Here is a 19,391-nt window from a genome sequence, read left to right on the forward strand (position 1 = left end):
TATTGGGTCTTTCCTTCACCTTCATTGAAATGATTTATTATTTATTTGTTAGGAAGTGGTCTGGGTTTATTCGGGGCAAGAAGATGTTAAGAGTGTCAGAACAACAAGGTCAGTTAATGTGAGTCACTTCACTTCATGAACCGGCACGTACGTACCTCTAGGTCCTAATGTCTGGCTGTAATTACAATTACAATTGTAAATTACAATTACAATATATTACAATCAATTACAATTGTAAATATTGTAATTGATTCCTGAACTTTTTTTTTCTCTCTCTCCTCCTTCCCCCTCTCCCTCTCTGTCTCACTCAATATCTCTCTCTCTCTCTCCCTCTGTCTCACTCAATATCTCTCTCTCTCTCCCTCTGTCTCACTCAATATCTCTCTCTCTCTCTCCCTCTCTGTCTCACTCAATATCTATCTCTATCTCTCTATCTCTCTCACACACACACAGCAGTAAACATGTTTTACATAGCCAAGTGACTACTCCCAAAGAGGAGGAGGAGCCTGATCACTGACCGCCGCGCACCACCGGATACAAAGACCATTCAATACAATGGTCCTCAAGTGTCCACGGATAAAAACTTAAGGCACTTCCTTCCGCTCCTCGGCCATTTCTTCAAGAACATTACCCACAACAAAAACTCCTCGCCAGCCATGATGCATCAAATGATGCTCTCGGACGTAGGTTCGAATCCTCGTCACGGCCCTTGTGGATTTGTTCATCTCCCAATAGTCTTGCTGATAATCCCTGATCATTACGAGTTATTCCCTTTAAAATGAAGCTTGAAACCCCCACAACACTGCTACATATACACTATTATGTAGACAACTCAAGATGTTAATTCATACAATGATTAATAAGCTCAATTATATGAAAATGTAGATGATTAATAAGCTAAATCTACATTTTCATATAATTTTGATTTCAATATTCGATCAATCGAGCCAGGTGTAGCAACGCGGTCATGGACGCTATATGAACAATGATTCATCTGGTCTGGGTGTCTGAGGTTTGCAATCCAGGCCGTCCTCGTCCATTCCAGCCCGTCCTCGTCCATTCCAGCCCGTCCTCGTCCATTCCAGCCCGTCCTCGTCCATTCCAGCCCGTCCTCGTCCATCCCAGCCCGTCCTCGTCCATCCCAGCCCGTCCTCGTCCATCCCAGCCCGTCCTCGTCCATCCCAGCCCGTCCTCGTCCATCCCAGCCCGTCCTCGTCCATCCCAGCCCGTCCTCGTCCATCCCAGCCCGTCCTCGTCCATCCCAGCCCGTCCTCGTCCATCCCAGCCCGTCCTCGGCCATTCCAGCCCGTCCTCGGCCATTCCAGCCCGTCCTCGGCCATCCCAGCCCGTCCTCGTCCATCCAGCCCGTCCTCGTCCATCCAGCCCGTCCTCGTCCATCCAGCCCGTCCTCGTCCATCCAGCCCGTCCTCGTCCAACCAGCCCGTCCTCGTCCATCCAGCCCGTCCTCGTCCATCCAGCCCGTCCTCGTCCATCCAGCCCGTCCTCGTCCATCCAGCCCGTCCTCATCCATCCAGCCCGTCCTCATCCATCCAGCCCGTCCTCATCCATCCAGCCCGTCCTCATCCATCCAGCCCGTCCTCATCCATCCAGCCCGTCCTCATCCATCCAGCCCGTCCTCATCCATCCAGCCCGTCCTCATCCATCCAGCCCGTCCTCATCCATCCAGCCCGTCCTCATCCATCCAGCCCGTCCTCATCCATCCAGCCCGTCCTCATCCATCCAGCCCGTCCTCATCCATCCAGCCCGTCCTCATCCATCCAGCCCGTCCTCATCCATCCAGCCCGTCCTCATCCCTCCAGCCCGTCCTCATCCATCCAAACCAAAACACCTAACTAGGCATAACTGTACAAAATTATAGTGTGCATAACTGATAATTTACGTTCAAGAAAATCTGGTTACCGACTGCACATGATGTTACAATTTTCGACTATGCCTGGATTGTACCTGGATGAGGTTCAAGGAATTCGTCAACTGCCCAAGCCCGTCCCGGGGCAGCAGAATACAGCCTGAGGATCAGTAATCACGGGTAAAATTCAATAGGTAATACCAGGCATTAAGAGAGAGTTGTGTGGCCTAACCGGACCGCAACGCTCATCTTAAGACAATGTTGGCTTCGTCTAGTGTCATTCTCGAGCGAGATGAAGGGCTTGAGGCACGACTGTCCTCCGGGTTGTGATGCAAGATGGCCCTCAGGGTACACCAGCCCGCAGCATCCGGCCCTCAAGGTACACCAGCCCGCAGCATCCGGCCCTCCAGCCCGCAGCATCCGGCCCTCACACGCGTTACAAACCAACTTCTACGTTCAAAATACTGCGAGTTAATATAATGGTCTTTTAGCGCTGATTAATTTAACATTAAGGGCCAGAGGCCTTGCGACACACTCCCTCTATGCATAGAGAGAGAGGTTGATAAACGTCTTCAAAAGATACCTGATCAACCGAGCTGTCATTGATGCGTCAGACAGTGAGCGGCAACGTTAAACAGCCTCCGATAACCAGGTGGTCACAAACAGGGTCCGGGTGAACATTGGCACAAACCAGTCACACGCCTGGAAAGAACTGGGAGAGACTGTGTGTGCCACACTAACATCACTCACTCTCCAGTGCCTTCTTCCCTATAACGTTGGCGCTCTTCGTCGTCTTCGCCCGTGGCCCACCCGTCAACCTTTGGTCCGCCCGTGGCCCACCCGTCAACCTTTGGTCCACCCGTGGCCCACCCGTCAACCTTTGGTCCACCCGTGGCCCACCCGTCAACCTTTGGTCCACCCGTGGCCCACCCGTCAACCCTCGAGCCACCCGTCACTGGTCGAGGGCCACCCAGAGCAGGAGCAGTGGCCCCCACTGGACCAGAGGCAGCGTAGTGCCTCTGGCGAACAGCGAGCAAGGGTCAGAACCTGTACACTCTCCAGGTATGCACCTCCTACCTCCACTACGACAGCGTTATCGTTCTCGTTCTCTCTCTCGTTCTCGCGCTCTCTCTCGTTCTCGCTCTCTCTCTCGTTCTCGCTCTCGCTCTCGTTCTCGCTCTCGTTCTCGCTCTCGTTCTCGTTCTCGCTCTCGCTCTCGATCTCTCTCTCTCTCTCCCAAATTGTTTGTGACGTCATTCAAAGCAGTAATAGCCCTCTTAACGACGACCTTATGGAGCTTTGGGAGCTCGTAATTTGGGCCAGGATTCGCTAAGCATTTACATGTCCACTTACGAGATCTGTACATCTTACGAAACCTGTACATCCTGAGTCTGTGTTTATAAAACAGTTCTCGACCCGAGGTCGTTATAGCTGTAGTCACCTTCGCAGAGCTTCCTGGCCCGTGAACAGCTTAATGTAAATAACCCTGCTATAACTGAAGAAAGATGTACAGGTTTCGCAAGTCTCCCGGCCCTGGCGCGCGCGCACACCTGGCCCATGTAATGATTTAACCTCTCGCAAGTACAGCAGTGTCACAGCTATCAAGAGGACCCGGCTATCAAGAGGACCCGGCTATCAAGAGGACCCCAGCTATCAAGAGGACCCCAGCTATCAAAAGAACCCCGGCTATCAAGAGAACCCCAGCTATCAAGAGGATCCGCCTATCAACGCCTGGGGGCTCTCATTTTCTCGCTAACAATCTTTAAACTACCAACATCTAAAGCGGATCTAAGTTATCCTACTTCAAATCAATGCGCGAAATTACATCCTCAATACGGCCATCGTCTGGACGCAAATATGTTTTTTTTTCCTGCCAGGCGATTAAGGAGCCCGTGTACACGGTACAATATTCCAAGTGCAGGCGATGAGTCACAATAACGTGGCTGAAGTAACACGACCAGACCACACACTAGAAGGTGAAGGGACGACGACGTTTCGGTCCGTCCTGGACCATTCTCAAGTCGATTGTTCAATCGACGGACCGAAACGTCGTCGTCCCTTCACCTTCTAGTGTGTGGTCTGGTCGTCAATATACCAAAATATATTCGCAAGCCAAACGTGGCCACTTATTGATCATTAATAATGACCTGATAGTGAAACAAACGCGCATCTACATCCTTTAATACCGAGCTGGATCTTCAACTGCAAGCTTGTCTATTTGATGATAGTCTTCAATGTTTATATTTCGTACCTTTCTCGGTCACGTCATTTAAGCACACTAGTCAGGGAATATTATGACAGAAAATATTAAAGTGTGAGATTCGGCGGCGAGCGAGTGTGACCAAGTGTGACTCGGGCCATAAAGATCTTTTTACCGAGCAATTTGTGTGCATTGGTCTGTGCCCCACACGCACATTTATCGTCATTACCCGCTAGCATGTACACCCACACTACGCTACGTGCCGTAATTAGCGACCCAGCACAAGGCGCACACACATATCCAGCCACGGCTTCCCAGGACGCCGACCCAACCACAGCTGGAATAACTAAGTTACCCCGCTGCGACCCGTCTTCTCGTACAACACCGCATGGTGTACGCTATGGGCCCCGCAGCGTACACAATAAGGGGTAACTATGAAAAAGTAACAGCTCACACACAATCCACGTTTTCTATATGGAGGTTCGTTGGGTCAGGTGGGCGGCTTGGGTTCCTACGTTTTTAGTACCCTCGTATTTTGTGTGGTGGCAGGTCAGGAGGACGGGCTGGTCCACTAACACTGGGTACCGGTGTCAGTGGATACCTATGGGTATAGGACTCCAGGGTACCTGCCTGGAGTACCACAATACCGAGAAAGTCCACTGGTTTGCCATAAGACTAGTTCTGGAACTGAGGGAGCTGAGCTACAAGGACAGGCCAAGGGACGTGACTACAAGACACAAAGCAATAAAGAACAGGACATGATTCCACCAAAATGCATTCCGTTTTCCCTATTTACCTGTTGATCATTTCGAGAGTTGTGCTACTTATGTTGGTTGCAAGGGACCTCTCATCACGGTTGCAATGGGTATATCTTGAGATGATTTCGGGGTTTAGCGTCCCCGCGGCCCGGTCCTCGACCAGGCCTCCTTTTTGTTACACACCCCAGGAAGCAGCCCGTAGCAGCTGTCTAACTCCCAAGTACCTATTTACTGCTAGGTGAATAGGCGCATCCGGGTGAACGAAACTCTGCCCATTTGTTTCCGCCTCCACCGGGGCTCGAACCCGGAACCTCAGGACTACGAATCCCGAGCGCTGTTCACTCAGCCGTCAGGCCCCAAATCTCTGAAACAATCATTTTCAGCACGACCAGTGACGGAAATCACGCATGAACGCTAAACACGCGAATCAGTCAGAGGTGTGAGGAAGCACTTGCTCACTGTAAGAGGCAGTAGGCGAGCGGAACCCTCTCAGAACACACTGCGGGTCAGATTGATCGATGAAAATTAAGCCACCCAAAAGGTGGCACGGGCATGAATAGCCCGTAAGTGGTGGCCATTTGGAAGGAAGGAAACTATCAAGAGGAAAGCGCCAAGCTATTACGACTATATAGCACTCAGAAGGGATAAGGATTTGGGATGGGACGGGGGGTGAAGGAATGGGGCCCTTTGGAGCCATTACCAGTATCATTAGCTGATGCTGGAGATCTGTGGAGGTGCGACTGCACCCTGCGTGACGGGAGATGTCTCCCGTGACTGCAGGCCACCTTCATCCCTAGTTTTAAAAGCAAATACGACTAGAAACATGGGGGTGGGGCTTGGCAATCATTGCATTACCCGACCTACAGTTGGAAACGCAGAGCCCAGGAGCTGAAGCTCGATTCTGCAGACTCTTTACGATGAGGTCATTATGCTCAACCACGCTTCCGTGCTAATGGCCTATGTTGACCAGACCACACACTAGAAAGTGAAGGGACGATCGACGTTTCGGTCCGTCCTGGACCATTCTGAAATCGATTGTGATGATTGAAAGAGGAAAAGGCAATAAATAGGCAGAAGAGAGGCCTAATTACCAAACTAATCACCACAGTCATTCAAGAGTTGTAACTCTGCCAACGTTACAAAAAGCTTTACCGATTCACTGTGAACTTGAACTTCTTGTACTTGAAAACATTAAGTTCATTAGAAAAGTAATCAGAAAACTTTTTCCCCTCAATATTTCATTGTTTAAAAATGTTTTTTTCTTGGTTTTATATGTTAACAAAAGTCGAGTCAAAATTCCAAAATTCTATTATGACATTCCGACACTAAGTTAAAATTGCTGATAATGTTAAACCTCTAGCACTAATTATTATAAATAATTAATACCAACCAACCCCACAGACTATAGTGTGTAGACCGTCGACATCTCTCAAGTTCTTACACCTCAAGATAACTTTAAGATAACGGGTATACATGCGTAGACCTTCAGATAACGGGTATACATGCGTAGACCTTCAGATAACGGGTATACATGCGTAGACCTTCAGATAACGGGTATACATGCGTAGACCTTCAGATAACGGGTATACATTCGTATACATTAAGATAACCTTAAGAGACCAGGTATACATGCATATACTTTAAGATAACAGCTCAAGTATTCCCTAACTGCACGCTGCAATACTTACACACAAACGGACGAGTTGTAACCGAGAATAGTGACAAGATGTAGCAAACATGCCAGCAAGAGATTTGCGATGTCAGCCTCGGGCATGGCTATCCTCGGAGACCGAGAAGCACGATAACAGTCATTTATCAGTCACACCTGTAACCTCCAGACACGCGGAAAACCTACCAGGTCTACAGACCTGGTAGGTTCCCACAATGCACTAGGCAGTGACGTTATCTTGAGGTTATCTTGAGATGATTACGGGGCTTAGCGTCCCCGCGGTCCGGTCCTCGACCAGGCCTCCTTTTGTGCGGATGTGGTGGAGGCAGACTCCATACACAGTTTCATATGTAGGTTCAGGAACCCTTAGGATTCTAAGGGTTCCTGAGCCTACAGTTCCTGAGCATTAGGGTTCTAAGGGTTCCTGAGCCTACAGTTCCTGAGCATTAGGATTCTAAGGGTTCCTGAACCTACAGTTCCTGAGCATTAGGGTTCTAAGGGTTCCTGAACCTACAGTTCCTGAGCATTAGGGTTCTAAGGGTTCCTGAGCCTACAGTTCCTGAGCATTAGGGTTCTAAGGGTTCCTGAGCCTACAGTTCCTGAGCATTAGGGTTCTAAGGGTTCCTGAGCCAACAGTTCCTGAGCATTAGGGTTCTAAGGGTTCCTTAGACAGGCGAGACCAAGGAACCGCATCTCAACCACCGCATGCACAACTAGATGAGAACAATAACGACGAACATTACAACCACGCGAGCGCTACGGAACACGACGCGTCGCGAGCACTACGGAACACCACGGGACGGAGGACAGATGGAACACCAGCAACAGCAGTGACTGACATGACCGCAAGTGACAGGACCGTCTCAACACGCCACAAACCAAGCTTATCTGCCACTTGGTCTCAACCAATCAACAGCGAGTCTTGCGCCAAGTTAGGTTAGAATGTTACCAAACCCTTACAAGCAGTAGTACCAAAGAGTTAAGAGAACTCGGCATTCCCTCCCCACCAACCTAACTACTTCCTTTGCTCATAATTATACAACACTTCGCCTCCCTCAAGAAATGTATATGTTTATCTCGCAGAATGTTCGGTGATGTTTATTGCTTGTGACGTGTTTATACATGTATTAACACGATGTACTGAACGGGGTGAGAATAGCTTGAGCTACCTCATCCCTTTGTGTGTATTTTACCTCAATAAACTTATTTCAATTTCGCCTCCCTCCCTCTTGCGTCATGGTCGGGGTTAATTAGTCTCAATTTACAATATGGAGAAGAGTACTGAGGGTGTGGTCTTGCTGCCTATAAGGGCCAAGCTTGTGTTCATATTCAACACTGTTGTGTTCATATTGAACACTCCAGCAGCTGGCTTTTCAGCCCACTAAACCTCTAACATACAATAAGGAGCTTAATATGGTGCCAGTTGGTGGTGTGGGTGATGGATAACACTGCACATATGGTCAAATGTGGTCACGGTAAAGCTATACAGTGCAAGAATCCGGCTAGCCTTAAACGCATATGGTATATGGCTAGCAAGTGTAGCAGCCAGACTTAATATTGCAAGCAAGGTTGGAGATGATAGCCGTGTGGTGTAAGCGTAAGGCTGGCCAGTGACGGTATGCACCTAAATGAACCGATTGATAAAGATTAAGCCACCCTAACGGTGGCACGGGCATGAATAGCCCGTAATCTACCTAGTATGAGCAAGATCAACCGTCTTTAATAATTCGGTGTTGATTGGAGACTCCACACAGGAGTAGGCTCTGATCTGCCATTAAGTTGCTCAGTACACAGAACACTGCGCTCTGAAGGACCTGCACAGGCACCTTGGTGTGTTACACACGGCTGTGTAGTACATGAATAAGGCTGGCTGATACAAGTGTAAAATTAGGCAGCAGAAATATGAACCTTGGCACCCTGAGATAGGACAGTTGAAGAACAATACTACAACTTGGGCACCCTTCCAGTGCTGATCTTTTGAAGGATATGAACATGTCACCTGCGGACGCTTGCTAGAGAACATCTGGGTGAGACAACCGTAGAACACACACGGGTTGGTGGATGATGATGATGGTAGCAACCATCCTGTAGTAGTGGATGATAGTGAGACACCTAAAGAAGGAAGGGGAAATAATGCAGTAGAGGGGCATTAGGATAGAAGGGGTAAGGGGAGGGGGAAAGCAAAGGGGGCATCACTCACCCCTGAGAGCCTTCATGTGGGCGACAGCCATGCGGAGGATGGTGAGCTTGTCGGGCTTGCGGGCGAGGGCGGAGCAGGTGGGCACCATGTCGCTCAGCTCGGCGATGTAGGCCGTCATCTTGTTGCGTCGCCGCCGCTCGATCTCACAGTGGTTCTCCCTGCGCCCACAACACACCCAATACACATTAGTATCTCACACCATACAATGAACACATTACTAGCATATAATAAAATAACCACAGACTAATATATGTTTTTAAATATATTCCACTTAAAACACATCTACAAAAGGCACTCTACATATACGACAATGTGGCTGAGAAGCCCAAGATACATACAGATGACAATACCGGGGCTTAACATGAACCAGACAGCGACTATGCCCGGCATATCTATACCAAGCCGGGTATAACTATACCACAATATGTCCAGTAGACTCGTTAATCAACCCGTTCTCGCACTTTCTTTAAGTCAATATTGACTTATTAAATACATGCATATGTGACATACTAATTTATTGTGAATATTTTAGTTTACCTTGAAAAGCTTCATAGAAAACACCGACCTTACATAACCTTCTTAGTATGTTAAGATAAGCATCTTATTGCTTCGTAATTACAATTATTACTTAACCAATTATAGGTATATTTTAAGTAATAATTGTATTTACGAAGCAATAAGATGCTTAACATACTAAGAAGGTTAGGTAAGGTCGGTGTTTTCTATGAAGCTTTTCAAGGTAAACTAAAATATTCACAATAAATTAGTATGTCACATATGCACGTATTTAATAAGTCAATATTGACTTAAAGAAAGTGCGAGAACGGGTTGTGTTAATGACACAAAGTTGATTGGGATTGACGATCAATCCACACTCCTCCTCCACCCACCGCCACACTCCTCCTCCACCCACCGCCACACCCCCCCACACCCCTCCACCACCACACCCCTCCACCACCCACCGCCACACCCCCCACACCCCTCCACCACCCACCGCCACACCCCCCACACCCCTCCACCACCCACCGCCACACCCCTCCTCCACCCACCGCCACATCCCTCCACCACCCACCGCCACACCCCTCCTCCACCCACCGCCACACCCCTCCTCCACCCACCGCCACACCCCTCCTCCACCCACCGCCACACCCCTCCTCCACCCACCGCCACACCCCCTCCACTTCTTGTTCTTCAGTGGTTCTTCTCCGGCCCCGACCACGGCGGTCTCCGAGTTTGGAGTCCTTGTGCCTTCTTTTACCAACTTCGAAGTTAGCTCTGAAGCTGGAGCCCCTGGGGGCAGTTCATTGTTGCCTTCAACTTCGTTCTGGCAGTTCCCGCGACGGCGCTGGAGCCAATCATACTGGCGTTTGCCTTTCCATTGTAGACTTTCCGCGTCGTGGAGAGGGGGGGGGGTACCTGCTGCATGAGTGACAGCTTCTCCTCGATATCAACCTACCCTGGCTTTGCGCCCTAGGGAGGCCACTCCAGACCGACATCCAGAGCGCAACTCCATAGTCTTCTATGAGTAACCTCCTCTCTTGAGTAACCGCTCTAGAGAGAGGGGGAAGGAGCAGCACGTGTACATCTTTCCTCAATCTTTGACGGCTTTAGCTTCATTTCTTAAACAGTTTACAAGCATGAAAATTTCCCAATCAACTGTTGTTATTGTTATAAACAGCCTCCTGGTGCTTCGGAGCTCATTAATTAACTGTAATAATTGTAAACAAAGCCGCCAAAGACCTTATTGTGAGAACATGTTGTCAATGCGAGGTCGCAAAAACAGAATGATCGCTCATGGAGTGCCGGTGTCGATGCGCCTTGTTTTATTCCTGCCTGACAGGGTCAAGACTAGAGCAGTCTTCCCGCGCGGTACACTCAGCCACATCCAGAAGTTGGATTCAAGATGAGTTGACCATCCAGGAATTTACGGGCTATTCATGCCCGCACCACCTCTTAGGTGGCTTAATCTTTGACAACCATCATCCAAGGAAGGCGGAAGAGGGGGAAGCCATCTAGGGAGGGGGGGGGGGGCGGCGACTCATCCATGGGGGGGGTCATATTCAAGATGAGAGCCAACTTGTTATTCTAAGGTTTTGCACCCACTCTTGGCTGCCATGCTTGCTAGGATCAGTTGGTAACACTGTGGTTACCGAGGAGTCAAACTTCACAAGGATGTGAACCTCATAATTGGAATGAATATAATTTTGAGCTTTAATTCATACATCAGCCTGCCAGGAGTAGTGTCTAACAGCATGGTTGACCACACCATTAACCAGCAAGCATGATCAGAGACCGAGACGCGGAGACATTGATCCCCGGAACAGCCACTATTAGATAACCTCAAGGTAAGGAACCCAATGCAAAAAAATTAAAATATTTTAAAATATTATAATCAAATATCATGGCCACCATGATTGGTCACCACTTCCCAGGTGGCACTTTTCCATCTTCACTTCCCATGTGGCACTTCCTCCCTTCTATCTCCCGCCCTGCCACTCCGCCATCCTCCCACTCCGCCATCCTCCGCCCCGCCACTCCGCCATCCTCCCACTCCGCCATCCTCCCACTCCGCCATCCTCCGCCCCGCCACTCCGCCATCCTCCGCCCCGCCACTCCGCCATCCTCCGCCCCGCCACTCCGCCATCCTCCGCCCCGCCACTCCGCCATCCTCCGCCCCGCCACTCCGCCATCCTCCGCCCCGCCACTCCGCCATCCTCCGGCCCGCGACTGCGCCATCCTTCGCCCAGCCATCCTCTTCACTGCCACCCCACCCCACCACCCTCTTCACTGCCACCCTACCCCCCCCCCCACCCTCTTCACTGCCACCCTACCCCCCCACCCTCTTCACTGCCACCCTACTCCCCCACCCTCTTCACTGCCACCCTACCCCCCCCCATTCTCTTCACTGCCACCCTACCCCCCCCACCCTCTTCACTGCCACCCTACCCCCCCCCCACCCTCTTCACTGCCACCCTACCCCCCCCCACCCTCTTCACTGCCACCCTACCCCCCCACCCTCTTCACTGCCACCCCACCACCCTCTTCACTGCCACCCCACCATCCTCTTCACTGCCACCCTACCCCCCCACCCTCTTCACTGCCACCCTACCCCCACCCTCTTCACTGCCACCCTACCCCCCCACCCTCTTCACTGCCACCCTACCCCCCCACCCTCTTCACTGCCACCCCACCACCCTCTTCACTGCCACCCCACCATCCACTTCACTGCCACCCTACCCTCCCACCCTCTTCACTGCCACCCCACCCCCCCACACTCTTCACTGCCACCCCACCCCACCCCCACCCTCTTCACTGCCACCCCACCCCACCCCCACCCTCTTCACTGCCACCCCACCCCACCCCCACCCTCTTCACTGTCACCCCACCCCACCACCCTCTTCACTGCCACCCCACCCCACCACCCTCTTCACTGCCACCCTACCCCCCCACACCCTCTTCACTGTCACCCCACCCCACCACCCTCTTCACTGCCACCCTACCCCCCCACCCTCTTCACTGCCACCCTACCCCCCCACACCCTCTTCACTGCCACCCCACCACCCTCTTCACTGCCACCCTACCCCCCCACCCTCTTCACTGCCACCCTACCCCCCACCCTCTTCACTGCCACCCTACCCCCCACCCTCTTCACCGCCACCCTACCCCCCCACCCTCTTCACTGCCACCCCCCCCACCCTCTTCACTGTCACCCCACCCCACCATCCTCTTCACTGTCACCCCACCCCACCACCCTCTTCACTGCCACCCTACACCCCCCACACCCTCTTCACTGTCATCCCACCCCACCACCCTCTTCACTGCCACCCTACCCCCCCACACCCTCTTCACTGCCACCCCACCCCACCACCCTCTTCACTGCCACCCTATCCCACCATCCTCTTCACTGCCACCCTACCCCCCCACCCTCTTCACTGCCACCCTACCCCCCCACCCTCTTCACTGCCACCCCCCCTCTTCACTGCCACCCCACCCCACCACTTTCTTCACTGCCACCCAACCCCCCCCACCCTCTTCACTGCCACCCTATCCCACCATCCTCTTCACTGCCACCCTACCCCCCCCCCACCACCCTCTTCACTGCCACCCCCCCCCCACCCTCTTCACTGCCACCCCACCCCACCACTTTCTTCACTGCCACCCCACCCCACCACCCTCTTCACAGCCACCCCACCCCACCATCCTCTTCACTGCCACCCTACCCCCCCCCCCACCCCACTATCCTCTTCACTGCCACCCTACCCCCCCCACCCTCTTCACTGCCACCCCACCCCACCATCCTCTTCATTGCCACCCCACCCCCCACCCTCTTCACTGCCACCCCACCCCCCACCCTCTTCACTGCCACCCCACCACCCTCTTCACAGCCACCCCACCCCACCACCCTCTTCACAGCCACCCTACCCCCCCCCACCCTCTTCACTGCCACCCCACCCCACCACCCTCTTCACAGCCACCCCACCCCACCATCCTCTTCACTGCCACCCTACCCCCCCCACCCCACCACCCTCTTCACAGCCACCCTACCCCCCCCCCCCACCCTCTTCACTGCCACCCCACCCCACCACCCTCTTCACAGCCACCCCACCCCACCACCCTCTTCACAGCCACCCTACCCCCCCCACCCTCTTCACTGCCACCCCACCCCACCACCCTCTTCACTGCCACCCCACCCCACCACCTTCTTCACTGCCACCCCACCCCACCACCTTCACTGCCACCCCACCCCACCACCCTCTTCACAGCCACCCCACCCCACCACCCTCTTCACAGCCACCCCACCCCACCACCCTCTTCACAGCCACCCCACCCCACCACCTTCTTCACTGCCACCCCACCCCACCATCCTCTTCACTGCCACCCTACCCCCCCCCCACCCTCTTCACTGCCACCCCACCCCACCACCCTCTTCACTGCCACCCCACCCCACCACCCTCTTCACTGCCACCCCACCCCACCACCCTCTTCACTGCCACCCCACCCCACCACCCTCTTCACAGCCACCCCACCCCACCACCCTCTTCACAGCCACCCCACCCCACCACCCTCTTCACTGCCACCCCACCCCACCACCTTCTTCACTGCCACCCCACCCCACCACCCTCTTCACTGCCACCCCACCCCACCACCCTCTTCACTGCCACCCCACCCCACCACCCTCTTCACTGCCACCCCACCCCACCACCCTCTTCAGAGCCTCCCTACCCCATCCATCCTCTTCACTGCCACCCCACCCCACCACCCTCTTCACTGCCACCCCACCCCACCACCCTCTTCACTGCCACCCCACCCCACCACCCTCTTCACTGCCACCCCACCCCACCACCTTCTTCACTGCCACCCCACCCCACCACCCTCTTCACAGCCACCCTACCCCCACCACCCTCTTCACAGCCACCCCACCCCACCACCCTCTTCACTGCCACCCCACCCCACCACCCTCTTCACTGCCACCCCACCCCACCACCCTCTTCACAGCCACCCCACCCCCACCACCCTCTTCACTGCCACCCCACCCCACCATCCTCTTCAGAGCCTCCCTACCCCATCCATCCTCCCCAACAAACCCCACAATCAACCTCACCCCCACCACCGGGTCACCCCCTCCCCTATCGCAGCCAATTACCTTTGGATGATCAGTAATTATGAGGAGGGAGTGAGGGTAGGGGGGAGCGTCCCAGCCAGGGCAAACAGAGAGGCCGAGCAGTCAACATGGGTGAACAGCCCCGACCAGCAGGCCCCGGCCAGCAGGCCCCGGCCAGCCTCACCAAGCATCGGGGAGGGGGGCGGGGACCCACCAGTGCTTTTCACCCCCCAACACCTACCTATGGTTATACCCTCCCACCCCTCCACTACCCTCTTCTCCACCCCAATATTATCCATGAATATATTACTTGATTCCTTTTCCGTCTCCTTTCAAGTGAGTACATTTGGAGAGCTTTGAGACGATCCCAATAATTTAGGTGCTTTATCGCGTCTATGTATGCCATCCCACCGTATATGTTCTCTATTTCCCTCTATTTCAGCAATATCTCTCTCGCTCTGAAAGGGGAAGCGAGTATTGAGCAGTACTCGAGACGGGACAGCACAAGTGATTTGAAGAGTACAATCATTGTGATGGGATCCCTGGATTTGAAAGTTCTCGTAATCCATCCGATCATTTTTCTGGCTGACGCAATATTTGCTTGGTTATGCTCCCTTAAAGTTAGGTCGTCAGACATCATTATTCTCAAATCCTTTACATGTTGCTTTCCTACTATGGGCAGATTTGATTGCGTTTTGTACCCTATATTATGTTTAAGGTCCTCATTTTTACCGTATCTGAGTACCTGGAATTTATCACTGTTAAACATCATGTTATCTTCTGCTATCCAGTCGTAAACTTTATTAATATCTGCTTGTAGTTTTTCAATGTCTTCAGCAGAGGTAATTTTCAAACTGATTTTTGTGTCATCTGCAAAGGATGATACGAAGCTGTGCCTTGTATTTTTGTCTATATCTGATACAAGAATAGGAAAAGCAGTGATGCAAGGACTGTACCCTGAGGTACAGAGCTTTTAACTGCGCTTGGACTAGATTTTATTTGGTTGGCTGTGTTCTGTTCGACAGAAATTTGAATATCCACCGTCCTACTTTACCTATTATCGAATGCCTTTGTGACGTCCGTGTATACCACATCTGCACTTCGTTTTTTATTATTATTATTATTATTTTCTACCACAGACGTGGCCACACATTTACAATGCTAACCAGCATATATACATTTTCTTCTGTCCTCCATGGACAGGGTTAGAGAAATGTTAAACATAGAGTTCAAGGGTTTATTGAACACTAGCTGTGAGAGGCATGATCTTCCCGCTCTAAATCCATGTTGGCCTGGGTTGTGAAGGTCATTGGTCTCCATGAAACAGGTGACCTGACTCCTGATCACTCTCTCAAAAACTTGTATTATGTTGGACATTAGTGCGCCTGGTCAATAATTCTTAGCCAAAGCTTAGCTCCCTTCCTTGTGAAAGGGAGTCATGTCTGCTGATATAAGCGCTTCTGGTATCTCCCCCGTGCACTAGGTTTTTCCTCACACTACACTGAGTGCCTGCGCTACTGGCACTTTGCATTTCTTTATAATTATTGAACCCCATGAGTCTGGACCCCGGGCTGAGTGCATGGGCATGTTGTCAATTTCTGTCTTGAAAATCTGTAGAGTTCGGGTTTATATCAGTTATATTCCCAGGAGTTTGGTTATCATGCATAAAGAAGCTTCCCGGGGCTTCCATATCTCCCAGCAAGTCTAATGTTGGACTCAACGGGCTCAATGAGTTTGAGCCCGTTGGTGTAGAGCACCGTGTGGGATGCGGAGTCCCCGGCCCGACCGTAAGTCTCTACCTGAGCCCACGTGCTCTCAACCCCCCCAACCCACCTGCCCTCAACCCACCTGCCCTCAACCCTCCCAACCCACCTACCCTCAACCCACCTGCATATTCTCAAATTACCACATGTCCTCCTCTCCTCAAGTGTACTTGAAGATCACAGGGACTTACCCACCCAGACATGTGCTTGAAAAACGGCAAAGTAACATTTCATAAATTACACACCAAGCCCAAAGAACATGTATGGTCATTACACAAGAATAAATAAGCATGCAACACACACAACAACACCACTACTACACACACTTACAGGCTACCATGCAAGGATAGACAAATAGCAGAAACCAGACAAGTAAATATGCGTGCAGTACAACACCCTCTAAAGCTACACATGCCAGCATACAGAACACACACACACACACCCCAACACTGCAGCCACACACACCCACACACACCCACACACACCACTAATGCTAGAGCACCCGCGGCCAGGCTAGGCCACACAGGTGACACAACAAGAGATGGAGAGACACACACCTGCGCTCGATCTCGCAGTGGTTCTCCCTGGGGACAAACAAACAGCACACATTATTACACAGGAATTTTCAGTGCCCATCAGCATCAATCTCATGTTATTACTTCAACAGCAGCAGAAAGGGCCGTCCTCCCAGAGTGGGAAGGGGGGGATTCTGAGAGAAAGGGGGAGGGGGGATTATCGGGGGGAGGGGGGATTATCGGGGGGAGGGGGGGATTATCGGGGGGAGGGGGGATGATCGGGAAGGGGAATAAGGATGCAGGTAGAGGGGGAGGGGGGCAAGGAAGGGGAAACCAATACCATTGTCACTCTACTTTGTATTATTGGCACCTCCCCCGCCCCCTCCCTTCGTAAAGCAAGGAGATGTGTATTAGATGAGCGTAGTGTAGCGGGGTATTGTGTAGGTGTACGTGGGGGTGTAGGGGGAAGGCTTCTCCAAGCAGGAAATCGCAGTAAGGCGTATGCTAGGGGGGGGGGGGCGTCAAACGTACCGGGATATACGCTGACGTACAAGTATCGGGAAAAGTGTCGCAGGAGGCTCTCACGACCAAACACCGACAAAGAGCCAAAGAGTGACCAAAGAGCCAAAGCTCAACCCCCGCAAGCACAATTAGGTGAGTACCGGCGGACCACTGATTGAGGGAGAAATTACCAGCTGGTCCCATGTCGCGCCTACACCAGCATCGTCGCCAGGAGGCAAGAGAGAGAGAGAGATGGACATAGGTAAAGGAGGGTAGATATGAAGGTAAACTAGCGTGAAGGAGACCAAATTTATAACGGATGTGGAGTGGGTGAGGACGAGGTACAAAAAAATTACTTTAAGGGCCCTTGAACCCCTCATTAGTACAAGCGGACGGTATAAAGAGCACACAGATGGCAGGGGAAACTATCCTGACACAAGGGCCACTTCTTTAATGAGGACAACAACAACAACGGATCTGCTTTAAATACAATCCCGGACACAAATGAAGGGGACGATCCATAGAGGGCATTAAAAGCCAACTGTAAGGGAGACTTGAGGTTCCTACCGCAAGTGGGCAGTAACAATGTGAAGCCCAACATGTAGCGTATTGTGGTGGGTCCCGGATGAGTCGGCGACGTCAGCAGACCATACCAACGACTGTGTTAACACCAGCCAGACGACCACGTGAGCCCGCTGGGGGGGCATGACAGAGCGCGCTGGGGGGGCGTGACAGAGCCCGCTGGGGGGGGGGGCATGACAGAGCCCGCTGGGGGTTGAAGGAGAGCGGGCAGGGTTCAGCATACCTGGCGACGAGGGAGGAAGCCATAGGCAGATATAACAACAAAACAAAGAGAGAGAGAAATAGGAGATCAACAAGAAGAGACGAGGAGAAGTAGGATGAAGAGGTGACCTCCCCTGAGGGACGAGACACGCCCCCCTCAAGGGACACGTGGCTCCAACTTTCCATTCCCGGTAGCAGCGACCTTGACTCCCGACCCACTGACACCGGAATTGGCGCCGGCTTACATCTTGCTGTAGTCTCCCCGACGGCCCTACACCCTCACTGCTGCTCCAAGGAAACTACGTTCAATCCCCGACCGTCTAAGTGGTTGGACACCATTCCTTTCCCCCGTCCCATCCCAAATCCTAATCCTGACCCCTTCCCAGTGCTATATAGTCGTAATTGAAATTGAAATAAGTTTATTGAGGTAAAATACACACAAAGGGATGAGGTGTATTTTACCCCTATATAGTCGTAATGGCTTGGTACTTTCCCCTGACAATTCTCTCTCCTAGGAAACTAAGGCTACGACACCAGCACGCTGAGAGCCGCGCCCTGTCCTCCTCCTACAAAGAACGTCGCTTTTCGCTCGTATGCGTTACACACGAGACCTAAAAATGGTCGTATTGGAAAATGGAAGCGGCGGGCGAAAGTGACGCACTGTCCCGTTTTCTGTTTTGGGTCCTCTGGTAGGTTAGGAGAGGACACTTTAAATCAACCGCTTTCTTGACGTTGGGAACCTCAGGAGGATGGAGACGAATGCTGCATCCCCTTGCCATCTTCCCTAATCTTACACCTTTTATCCACCCACCTTAAGCTGTTGGGCTTAGTATGGGTGGATGACTAAAAGGCTAAGATTCGTAGACTAAAACTAAAAGACTAAACGTCACAAAAGAGACAACCTAGGGAGACATGATTACCACATACAAAATTATCATGGGAGTAGTAACAAGTGTGGCGAGGAGTGAAGCGGTGGAGGACCACCCACTCCTTCCCCACCTCTTCTAAAGCAGCACGACAGACTGGGGGAGCTGGGAGAGCTGGGAGAGCTGGGGGGAGCTGGGAGAGCTGGGGGAGCTGGTGGAGCAGGGAGAGCTGGGAGAGCTGGGGGGAGCTGGGGGGAGCTGGGGGGAGCTGGGAGAGCTGGGGGGAGCTGGGAGAGCTGGGGGGAGCTGGGAGAGCTGGGGGGAGCTGGGAGAGCTGGGGGGAGCTGGGAGAGCTGGGGAGAGCTGGGGAGAGCTGGGGAGAGCTGGGGGAGCTGGGGAGAGCTGGGGGAGCTGGGGAGAGCTGGGGAGAGCTGGGGAGAGCTGGGGGAGCTGGGAGAGCTGGGGGGAGCTGGGGGGAGCTGGGAGAGCTGCGGGGAGCTGGGGGGGGGAGCTGGGGGGGAGCTGGGGGGGAGCTGGGGAGGAGCTGGGGGAGCTGGGGGAGCTGGGAGAGCTGGGGGGAGCTAGCGTACGCCCGTGTCCACACATTAATGTTAATTTTTCCCCTGAGGGCTAGTTTATTGGGCAGCGTCACTCGACCTTGAGTGAA

The 19,391-nt window shown here is 52.6% G+C and overlaps 1 protein-coding gene across 14 annotated transcripts in view; it reads right to left on the reverse strand.

Annotated features, from left to right (window-relative positions):
- Positions 1–19,391, reverse strand: part of LOC123761089 (Aryl hydrocarbon receptor nuclear translocator homolog tgo) — a 304,903-nt gene that overhangs the window by 42,856 nt on the left and 242,656 nt on the right. For 10 of the 14 annotated variants that reach the window (XM_069339441.1, XM_069339444.1, XM_069339446.1 and 7 more), the window contains one exon: positions 8,695–8,852. In XM_069339441.1, coding sequence (XP_069195542.1) covers positions 8,695–8,852 — 158 coding nt within the window. Of the gene's footprint in view, positions 1–8,694; positions 8,853–16,616; positions 16,644–19,391 lie in introns of all 14 variants that reach the window. The other 4 variants (XM_069339440.1, XM_069339443.1, XM_045747023.2 and 1 more) reach the window with 1 other exon arrangement.

This window comes from Procambarus clarkii, chromosome 41, assembly GCF_040958095.1.
Source record: "Procambarus clarkii isolate CNS0578487 chromosome 41, FALCON_Pclarkii_2.0, whole genome shotgun sequence".
Lineage (NCBI taxonomy): Eukaryota > Metazoa > Arthropoda > Malacostraca > Decapoda > Cambaridae > Procambarus > Procambarus clarkii.